The 12217-nt window shown below is 32.2% G+C and overlaps 1 protein-coding gene across 3 annotated transcripts in view; it reads left to right on the forward strand.

Annotated features, from left to right (window-relative positions):
* The window catches only part of LOC119641459 (inner centromere protein A), a 147822-nt gene that overhangs the window by 121600 nt on the left and 14005 nt on the right, over positions 1-12217 (forward strand). For all 3 annotated transcript variants that reach the window (XM_038040154.1, XM_038040157.1, XM_038040156.1), the window contains exons 7-8: positions 934-1068; positions 3070-3222. In XM_038040154.1, coding sequence (XP_037896082.1) covers positions 934-1068; positions 3070-3222 — 288 coding nt within the window. The remainder of the gene's footprint in view (positions 1-933; positions 1069-3069; positions 3223-12217) is intronic.

The raw sequence follows: 12217 nt of genomic DNA on the forward strand, positions 1-12217 counted from the left end.
CGAAAGTTATAGGTTAAGTTTCCCTTTCTAGCTTAATAGTTTTGCAATTGTAAAGGCCTTAACACATGATTGGCGGCCAGATGAATATTGCTAAGTAATCCTACAATGTTAGATCAATTGAAAGTACGTATTTACTTATTACGACTCCTAATGTCTGTAAAAAACTATTGTTGTATATGGCAACAAACAACAAACCAAATGAGAAATCTATTATACTCGTATCCTGCGATGGTGGGTAGCCATCCGTGCGATTACCTAAACTGATAAAATTTCTTGTCTTAGTTACCAATACCTTTAATGTTTTGTGGTCATAAAACAAGATTTAAAATCCTATTCATACCTTTGTCGTTGCTGCTGCTGTTGCTGCTATTGCATTAGCATGCGGTTATATACGATTATATTCTTTCGTTTGTAGGCTGTTAACTTGTGTTATGGGTGCACTGAAACCATTACAATGCTAAGCAAAGTGTTTGCTTAGTGACGGTTATTATTGCTGTTATTGTTGTTACTATTTTCCGCGCAATCTAAATCCTTTTTGTTGTTGTTGTTGTTGTTCTTTCTTTAACTTGGTCGAAGAGACATTTTTATGACCGCCGACAAAGCGCTTAAAAAGCCATCATAATATTTTAGACTTAGTCAAGAATGTTAGTTTAGTGAAGAGTGTGTGTCTGCTTAAAGTTAATGGCAAGTTTTATGGCCACCTTAAACCGACTGCATTAATGAACCGAACAAATAAACCTCAAACCCATACATAAACTATTAAATTAAGTAAGAAAAACTATTAATTAGTAATGGAAACGGCAACGGTAATAACAAACACTGCGTAATTATCTTAATGAAATTCTTAAAATCATTTGTAAATTTCTCTTTTCTTTTCATTTTTTTTTTTTTATTTTTATACTGATATTTTTTGTTGTTGTTATTATCTTACAGATACGCTCCTATAATAATGATATCGAAAAATTACAAAAGGATTTGGAGATTATGCAAAAGCAAAATGAATGTCTAAGGCTGGAGTTAAGTGTGGCGAAAGACCAAATTGTTGATATGGAAAAGACAACATTGGAAGTAAGTAATGTTTAATAAACATAAAAGTTAATAAAAAGCCATTAAATAAATTTATGTAACGAAAAGATGAAAGCGTGAAGAAAAATAAAGTAAAATATAAAACGAATAAGAAGAAGAATATTCGCTTTAAAGCCATAATGCCTTAAGTTAGATTTTCGAGATCATATTACATCGACGACATCATTTTTGAATGCCTCACCTCAATGCTAAATCGATTAAGTTCAGAAAACCGAAAGTAGAGAAAAATGATAAAAGCAGTTTGCTTACAGTTTTTTCCCCATCGTTTTTAGCCTTTAGTAATGATAGAAAACCACTTTCGTATACGTTTTGTTTTTAATTGATTTGTGTAATGGTTTTTTGAATACATTTTTACTATGATTTGCATTAGAGGATGCATTGGTTTCTATGAGACATCAATGAGAAATTTTTTTTGAATATGTCTATTTATGAGTCAATCAAGTGTTTTGACATTAAAATTTAAAAGAGTTCATCGGTTTGGCAAGTGAAGTATTCATATGTAGTAACTTTGTGCTTTATCTCTTATGAGCGTAAATCCAGCCCATTCTCCAACTCGACATGCAACTATTACTTATGAGTTTCCTTCACGGTGCTGCGGAGACGCAGGTGGACAGATGCTTGGACAGTGCTTAATCGATTCGAGGGCTAACTACGCTGATACGCTTTGCGATCTCTTATTCATGTTTCTGTTACAAAGGCAAGGCTTTCTGTTCAAACTATAACCGGGAGAAATTTCCTATATTAAGCATACAAACAAGTTTTTGTGCTTTTTACTGAAATTGAAAGTACATTGAAAAAAAAAACCGCGAAACTATTCAAAATATTGTCTGTAGCTAGTCATTATTTTTACTTCTTAAATTGCGAGCTAAAAGCTCAAAGGGCCTTTCGGGGCTGCTAACGAAAGGGCCCACCTTTTTTCTTTTTGGAACAGTGATAGCGGTGACTTCAGTGCTGCTAACCTTTCCTACATGACTCCTTCAACCTTGCCATTGTTTTTCGGCTCAATTGCATTGGTGCATGATTTCAATGGTTTGAAGCAACTCATAGGGTGATGGCCTATGAGCTTCTTTATCACTTGCCACAATTCAGTCGCACTATCCTTTGAATTAAAAAGTAACGGGTAAAATTTATGCAAATAAGTATTTTTGACAAAGATTTCGACTTATTGAAACCTTCCGACGAGTATATTATGCAGACCAAGGTAGACTGAAACCTGTAAAACAAACCTGAATGTGAAGATGAAAGTGATTATGTTATCGTTCGAAGCGATTTGCTTTCTCTTCTTTTAAGAAGCCTTCTGTTGTAAATCGTTGGAAACTTAACTCCAGGAAATTTAACTCAATGGAAAGCAAAACGGATAAAACCAGTTTTCAGTTTATAATTTCGCTTTTTAGTAAACTTGTATATTCTCCAATTCATTTTCTAAAATTGATTGAAAAGAATTATCTTCGAAATGTCTTGCAAATCTTAAAAATACATGCGTATTCACGTGATAAGAGCGGTAGAGCTTTTAGCTTCGTTGCTGACGCGTCGTTCCTGCGAACTTTGATAAGAAAAATTATAATATTGTCGCCGATAGTGTTTACGACTTGGCTGTTTGTCCACTTAGTCGAAAAGCTATCGTATTAATACAGTAAAAGCATTCTCAATTTTGATCTCTAAAGGCTTAATTTTACGGGAACTAAAAGAGTTTCCAAAGCTTTGCAAATAAATTTACAAAATTAATTTGCCCTACTTGCAGCATTAAATGCAGAAGAAATTCAACAAAATATTTTATTGGTTGTAGGCGAATCAATTTGTTTTCTTTTTGTTTGCACCAAATTTTTGAGCTTCACATAGTAAACATCTGATCGATTAATCTGAATGCAAATTTTTTCGAGATTCCCCCGTTCAATTCTACCGGACTACTTCCCCATTAGCAAGCAAATTTCTAAAAAGCATTTATATAGAAATCAACCAAAATTTTTATATTTTTTTTTTTAGACTAAAAACAATTATAATTTACAACATTTAACGGAGCGTATTAAATTTTTGGAAGAACAAGAACATCAATTACAAGCCGAATGCAATGATTTACGGGAACAAAACGAGTTATTAGAGTTTCGTATACTCGAGCTGGAAGAGGCTAACGATAAGGTAAGTCTGTCTTCTGCCTTCATGTAACAAACTCGCATATTTTCATGGTAAGCCCAGAAGTGTGCTATAGAATTTTCATCTTAAATTAAGCTTTTTTATAAAGTTTAATGTTAAAAACTTTATGTTCACAGGCTAAGAACATAAAAGTTCCGTTTACATAAGTAAAGATTGAAATCTAAACTTTAGCGCAATACGACGTTTTTCAACTCTTATAATGCCATTATAAACAATGTTTCGCAAAACACGCCGGTAAAGTTATGTTAAATTCTAGGTTGAGGAAATAGAAATATTTTTCGATTCAACAGCATTTTTTGTGTTAATTATAATAATAAATGGTAATAATACTTGACATCTATTGTAATTTATTTTTCAATAGCCTGTCAATATGTATGCATGCATAAGTGTTTGGCTTTGTTTTTTTTTTTTTTTTTATCTAAAAACAAATTCAAAATTTCCTTTTATACCAAACTTACAGTGACCGTTTCTTAAACGATTCTGTTGGCTTGCATTTGTAAATTGGTTTCCATTCTTTTCACTTGGCGTCTGATATAACTCATTGAGTTGCGTGCACGTTACATGCACTGAGTCACTCATTCATTCATTAGTTTGTTAACATGAAGTAGAAAACTTTATATCTAGCGTAAGATAATTTTAAATTCCTATTCTCAAAACAAATATTTGCGTATATGTGCATGCATGTTATTTAAAAAAAATGGAACAAATTATTTTAAATACCGGAAAGGATATGATTTGTCAAATTATTTACAGTAGCCCGATTAGTGCTCTGAAAGTGTTGTGAAGTTTGAGATCGCTAGCTTCTGTTGTTGCCACACCCAGATAAGTCATCTTTTTCATCCTTTCATCTAGAGTGGGTTATGTTCGTAACCAGTGAGGCGGGGAATAGGTATAAATTCGAAGTCAGCTGATTTCAGTAATTTCGACAACGCCAATCGTTTCGAAGGCAAGTGAGCTGGAAACGGTGATTACTTATTCCGCTCAGTTTCCGATTGAGCTACCGAGATGTTAACATCGCAAGCCTCTCTTAATCTATCCTTGATCCTTGTAAGCGTAGGATTTGTTAGGAGCAACATCGCTGGTGGCCATTAAAAGAAAGAAATCTGATTAGACAAACATATTAGCCCTTATGTTCTCGTTACCATCATTTACAATTACATGGTTATTATATTTCTCTAAAGAGAAACGAATATTTCTTCATGGTAAGACTTAGGAACCAGAAGCCTTGAGCTAAACGTAAACATTTATCCGCAACACGATATAGTTTGCGTATTCACAATACATTGTGGGTATCAAATAGTTCTAATGCCTAGGAATAAGTGATAGGTGTGTTGTAAGGTACTTGCATCTGCCTCTGGAAAACCTGTATATAATTATGTTTATCGATCAGATTGACATATTTAACTCCGCAAATTCTTTCGGAGTTTACAAAGACCTGAAACTTAGGTATCAATTCTCTGACGTTTTGTATATAAAAATTTTTGAATCGTCAACTCAAGCGAATAAATAAATTGTTAGGCCAAAGTAAGATTATCACTAACTAACTGAGACTATAGATTCTTTGTAGTTAGAACTTTATTGCACATGTTCTTAAACGCTCACAACATTTGCTGTGGTCAAAAAAAAAAACCAATGTATTTCCTGAAAAGTTTACGAAGGCGTTCTCCTTTAAAGTATTCGAGCTAAGTCTTAAAAAAATGTTTTTCCTCTTATTGGTGTTAGATGACATTTGTTTGATTTTTCTTCTTTTTTTTTTTTTGTATAAAAACGATCTTTTGTTGATTTGTTTGATTTATTTCTTTTCAGAGAACCTATGACCTTTAATTACATTTAATTTTTGGTTTTCGCTTTTATCTCTAATTTTCGTCACGTTTCATACTTAAACCTGCTTTTTTTTGAGGCTAAAGTCTCTTCTCTTTACCTGCTAAGGGCCCGCTTGTGTGTATACTTTTATATTATAGATAAGCCAATGTTTGATTTATAGATATTTGTCTAAATTTTTAATAGAAAATGAAAGCGTGACGCTAAACTAAATGAGAAATCATTAAAAATAAAGAGATATAAAAACGAGACAAAAATCAAACTTTACAGCTTAAAATTGTTATTATAATCTTAACCTTTTTTATTTAAAATTTAGAAAAGAAGAAATTTGTCGGAAAGTATTTGGAAAACTGGTGTGTAGGAGTATACTTTAATATAAATAACGTTCGTATGTGTTATATGCTAAAATAGTTCAATTGATCATTAATGCACATAATACGGCATATGGTTGAAAAGTCCCGGGACTTTTTTTATCAGTCATTTTGATTTCTAATCATCTGAAATTTATTTTTTTAACTTTAATTTTGGAGACGTTATCGTCGCCAGTAGCAAGGATTGCGATCTTTTATTCGCGCTTTATCAAATATATATATATGTTCTTTCACTGCAGGCTCTGTCTAAGTTTTTTTTGTGTCTGCAATTAAAATACGTAGCATAGCAAAAGACTTAAGTCAAAAACTTTCATAAAGAATCTTCTCGTACGTTGTATATAACCTATATAATAGTAAGTACATGGCTAAGTCTAGTAAGACAACGACTGTTGAAACTTTGTTCGTTATTGTTAAAAAAAATTCATTAAATTTGTACACAAACTTTTCACACGCCTTAGAAACGAATAATAATGAAAATGATGACACTCATCTGACATTGTCTGCTTGTACAAATTTGTAATACCAGTTAGGTAGACATTATGGCGTTTAACTAATTATTGCCACCCACATCATACTATCGGTATATATCATCACTTGCTCTTGTTATTCATCTAAATATTTGTATACGTGTGCACGTGTACCCAAGTGCTGTGCAGATATATTTAAAGAATATTATTTTACATCGGCTGAGTCATAGCAAAGTTTTGGCGGGTAATTGTTGCTATTATAGTTTACAAAATCCAGTAACTTGCATTGTTGTTTTTATGTAAAAGTTTTTCGATTTTAAGGTTGGGTTCTACAGTTTCTTGTAAACAAAGCGATAATTCTGTTGATAGGTGCAAGTGTGTGGGTTTATAATGTAAGGTTTTAAAGGTAATTTTGTAAATTGAATGCAAAGTTTAATGATTTCTTTGATCACAACAACAATAACAACAACAACCAGCAAGTATCGGTTAGTGTTGCACATATTAAAACAAAATGACCATAGTTGTAGAACAATAGTGGTTATATATATTTTCGAATAAAACAACGATTGCCTTTAGGTATAAGGGGGTGATCTCAGTACAGATGATCTAATAAAATTGAAACTAAACATCTCTAGACTCGACAAAAACTTGCACCTATTCAACTTTTGTGCATAAACTCTCCCTGCCTATCTCGCGTGCTCTCTCTCTCTCTCTATCTCTCTCTCACTCTCCCGCTTTATTTCTCTCATTTTGCAAATATGCGAATTTCTGTAACAAACAGAACCCCTCTAATGATATTAAAGTTTATTGTTTAGTATGTTAACGTTTGTTTAACAAACAACACTTGAATTTGTGTTTTTGTTTTTTTGTTTTCGCGCTTCCTTTGCTGATTAACTTAACAAGTTTTGTAAAAAATTATGCGAAAATTTTTATATTAATAAATTTAAAAAAGAAACAGATTATTAAAAACGTATATGAGATAAAAAACAGACAGTTTTTTAAAGGTATTTATAAAAAGATTGTGATAATGATTGTTGAAGAAAAAAAATTTTAAAAATATGCATTTAGCAAATTGTTTTTAAATAGCGAAACATGTTTTTCCCAACGCAAAGCAATTTATTTGTTCAAGAAAGTGATTTTGTAGGGGAAATTCTTAATATAATAAATAAGCAAAAAATAAAAATGTTTTAACCGTTTGAGACTTTATTCTGGTTGTGAGTGATCAAGTCAATGCGTCGATTATTTACCCGATTTCATGTCATTTTTTGGATCGACTTCTGCTTTACATCTCATCCCTTTGCATTCCTAATTACTTTTTTTTTTATTTTTACATTACCCCTTTCGTTATTCATTTCAAATAATATAATGTAAACTTTAGGACGACCTCAGTAAGCTAGAGATATTGGCTGCAAAAAGAGCAACACATAATCGAGCAAAGGCTTAAATTAAAATTACATAAAGAAAACCCAAAGGTATCTTTTCCCTTTGCATGTGTACTCCAGGAATTTTCACATTAACTTTAATTTAAAGAGAAATGCAATCCTTAGAAGAACAAAGCATGAACATTTTTTTAAAATTTTTTATCTCGTAAAATGACCGTCGTACGAAAGGGCATGCTTGAGTTTTTATTCAGTTTTTAATACCTTATAACATGCTCCTTACACCTCATAAAGATTATGAATGAATGTAACTTTATCTATTCGTGTCAGTTCTTGTCTCTCCGATGTCGTTTTTGCTCTCTCATAACCGCACAAATCGACAAAAAATACCGAATTTGAAAAGGAATATCAGGTGTTTATTGCTACAACGACCGATATTAAAAACTGTAACTGACCGTCATTACCTGAAATTAAGTTAAAGCTTAAAGGCAGGGTAAATTTAATTCTCTAGTGCGTCGGCCGTTGTCTGCCTAAACATGCGCCGATCGCAGTCAAAGTTTTAATTAACTGCATGAAAAAGGAAAACTTGGCACAAATATTTCCGACCCTCGAAATATAGGGCCTAAAATTCTATCTTTCCTACCTGAAAGGTAACACGCTTACAATTAATAAAGTCCTTTATTGTTTCCGATTCATTGGTTTGAGCTGATGATTATCAAAAATACGGCCCAAAGTGCTTATAGCGTCCTCCTTTGTTTGATTTGCTTCATCTTACGCTTTGCTTCATCTTAAGACCACGTAGCACCGAATAAAATTCGTGTAAAAATTTTTTCTTAATTTTAAGCCACCGCAAAAAGGATTATTTAGCAGCTGTGTGCAAGTGGGTATGCGTTGTATAACTTTGTATCCATATAAAAGATGATAAGAATAAAGATAGCCCATGGCCAAACGAAAAAAAGTTTAAAAACTATAGTGATCGATTACTTTACTGTTTTATTCTTTCGACAATGTATTTTTTTTCCGTGCATGTATTTTTACAACGATTCATACCACGTTATGCCGTTCAGTCATAACCATTGAGCTGATATGTCGGACATCAAGTATTCACTGTATGAGTAACAATTACAATTTTCTTGCCCCTTTTCTTTCTTTACTTTTTCCACTTTGTATTAACCAACAATAATGTTAGGCTATGATGACTTTATTTGCTCACCGAGTGTTTTCTTATCCTATTAACATAGTGACTTCATAAAATTTTTGTAAACACATCTCATTAATGTGTAGGTAGCTAAGCTGCATTATTAATGGTGTATACAATTTCATATCTCTACATTTATCCGGAGTAATAAAGATATTAATGTCAGTTAAACACATCAACGTCATTAATGTGAAGAAAATTTTATTAAATAAGAAGACGTGAAAATTTTAATGCACACACATCTGAAAATCTTTCATGATATAGCAGATAATCTCAGCTTATCTTTATAGCATAGATTAGGTTTCTGTGTGCGCGGCTTATATTATCATGTTCATCAAGCCTGTGGAATATGTTCGCAACTTTGAGAAAGCCAAATAATGATTGTCTTGTGATGATAGGTTAAGCATAAGAAATTTTGCAAGACATTAGATTAACGCTAATCTCATTTCGCTTATTATTACTTTAAAAAACTCCAGCAATATATTCGCTCATTAATAAGGAACGCAGCTAAAAATTATAACACTTGATATAAAGTCAAATATCAACCCCTATAAAGTATAGAAATATAAAAACAAGTAAGAAAGATATATTGGACCGAGGCCGAAACTCGGACACCCACCACCACTAGCCACTTCCCCATCTTTTTACTGATTGTCATAAAAATGTGAATGAGCTAAAATTTATTTTTCAAATTTTGCTTCAGGTCGTGGTGTCCACCACAGTCAATTTAGAACTAACGCACCTATCTTCTAGTCTTTTACTCTCAAAATCCTTTTACTTGATACCCATATTGGTAGTATTATTAAGAATATATATCCACCATATATATTTTAGAATTAACGCATGTTCAGACTGATAATATATCTTTATTAGAAAAATGTGCAAAATAATTTAAAAAATTCTGTATTGTTTTCCTTATGATTAAACGTCAATAAAGTGAAAAAAACCAAAATGTTATCTTTTGTGACTTAATATGGGCATGGCCGATTTTTTCCGTTTCTCACATGTATACTAGAATTTTCTCGTAAACTAAATGTGGGAAATTTCAGCCTTCTCTTATTATTATTAATTTAGCCAAGGAATAAATTCTAAGAATAAACTCTTAAAGCACTATCATCTAAAGTTATCGGCTCTACCACATTCAAAATTTGAACCTACGACCATTGACGCTTTGGCCAGCCTTCTATCTGTTAGAATTTGTGGCGAGAAAGTTTGGTTTAGAAAAACTGGCTGGCGCTCTGATGAATTTGGCCCATTTTGAATTCCAACCTACGTGCGAACATTTCCAATGTCTTTATCAAATTTGATGTTAATACTGCAGACTCTGTCAATATGGAGCCCTTTGCTTTGATACTTTAATTTCAATAGGTTTCTCTATTTGGCGACGTAGAATGTTTTGGAGACATTAAAAGCTGTCGATTCATAAAAAGTAATAAAAGAAAACCAAGTTTTCATTCTCTAACATATCAGACTAGCGTGCTGCTCTTTTGAAATTTTTATTGCGTATCTGTTGCAGTTCATGAGTAATGAGCAAAAAACGCGAAATTCAAACGTGATTTCAGTTTCTGTTGCATGCGTATCCTTTGACCAGTTTTGGTCATTTTCCATTTTTTTTTTTTGCAAATTTGTGAGTTATATCTTAATTTTTGAAAACGCAGAGTCGGACGGAGGGACAGATGGACAATTGGACAGGTGGTTCGAATCCAACACTAGTCAAAAATATGTGTAGTGCATGAGGTCTTTGACAAAAAAAGAATGAAGTATTGTTACACTACAATATTTGCTAGGCTTGGCCTATTTTCCCCATTTTTCTACAGGTATTACAGCATCGTCCATAGAATACATCCACAAATTTTTACACGTTTATTTGCTAGAACTTGCGAGCAATGAGCAGAAAACCAAGTTTGTTTTAGTTTTGGAAAGCAAAATGTGTTTTAAGCTTTCGTGGTATTGTAGGCATATTCTTCAACCGATTTTCAATACAAATTTGCCTGAAAGAACTTCTAAAGTTTCTGCCAAATTTGAAGCCAATACGTACATTTATGCGACCAGGAGTATGTTTACGAGAGGCATAAATCAAACGGACAGACAGACATGCTTAAATAAGCGCAGAATTTTGAGGTGCTCGATAGTATTTATACTTTGTGCGGTCCTTGATACTTCTTTCTGGGTATTGCAGACGGTTTAGCAAAACGAATATACCGCTCATCCTTCGGTGACGGTAGAAAAATTATACGCTTTTCATAATTATAAATACATATATTAATAAATCTTTCCCTTTTTTATAAATAACATATTCTTAGTGAACATAAGGCGATGTTATCCACTAACAAAAATACGAAAACGTATTTGAGCACTGTCCCAAACGTGGTTTGCTTATCTTGAGATTGCCGCAAATTTACATTCGAAAATGCAAATTCATCGTCTTTATGATCGGTAGGGTAGGAAACAATTGATAGTGTTTTGAAAAAGTACTCTCCAAAATGCTCTTGCATGAACTCGACATAATCCAGCAAAGAGCTTCTTGAGGCCTGCTTAAAGCAAGATTATTTCAGGAATCAATGAAAAAAACAAAAAGTGTTTATCATATCGCAATCGAGTGTGGGCGACGGGCACAAATCGACACGACATAGGTTGCATGTTGTTCTCTTCAAGATTTTCTCTAATATTGTTATTAATATATATGCACACATATACAATACGTTTATTAATGATTTCATAATTGAAATGAATGTCATTTGCACTGATATTATCTAATTGTCAGGATTTTATTATGTAAACGTAAATGTAATGTCATTATAACGATCAGCTTTGATACTTGGCTTTAATAAATCAATAGGTCTTAATTATAAGAATAAATAGATGAGTATGGGTGCAGTTAAGCAAAGTTTGAATTTTTAATTAATTTTCTATAATAGCGTTATTTCTTTTTTTTTTTTTTTGCTTTACAGTTAATTTATTTATACTTTTTACTCGTTAATAATGAATAATTTATTCTTTTGATATGCGATAAACATGAATTTTTCTACTTATTTACTTTTTAATAATTTTCTTTTTTAATTTCTTAAGCAATTGTGAGGCTTTATAACTTCTCTTTCTCCATTGGTGGCTTTTCATTATGAATGTTGAATTCTTTTTTTTCTCCCGTTGAATAAAATGAATGAAATGCGTGCAAAAAGTTAATGAACTGAATGTTTACTCAACCCACATTCCTATTAAGGTGCTAATCAATGATTCGTTTTATAAAAAAGATTAGAGGACAGAAGTGTATTAGTTATTTCTTTTCATTTGTAACGTTCAGATGCAAGTAATAGAAAGATCTTTAAAAATTGGACTTAAGTGATATTACACGCACACATGCAAACAAACAATTCAAATTATATTTTATAATATTCCCCCCCTCACATTTTATATTTCATTGATTTACTTCTGTAATGGGTCAACAATGACATTCGCTTACGCCCATAGACGATAAAAACTAATTTTGAAAACACATAAGAATAGAGTGTATGTTGGAAAAGCCTATGGTAGACGTTGGAACGTTAAAATGCCCAAAAAAATCGAATCAAACCGAAGGAATGTAAAGCGCTTCTAATGTTAAAAACGAATCCAAATTGAACCATAACAAATTTTATTTCAGAATTTCGCACAAAATTAAAAATCTACTATCTTCAATAAAGTGTACGCTCAAATGTACAGAAGCTTTGCAATCGCTTTTATATACCGTACAATTTTTCCTTCATT

This window comes from Glossina fuscipes, unplaced genomic scaffold (assembly GCF_014805625.2).
Source record: "Glossina fuscipes isolate IAEA_lab_2018 unplaced genomic scaffold, Yale_Gfus_2 150, whole genome shotgun sequence".
NCBI lineage: Eukaryota > Metazoa > Arthropoda > Insecta > Diptera > Glossinidae > Glossina > Glossina fuscipes.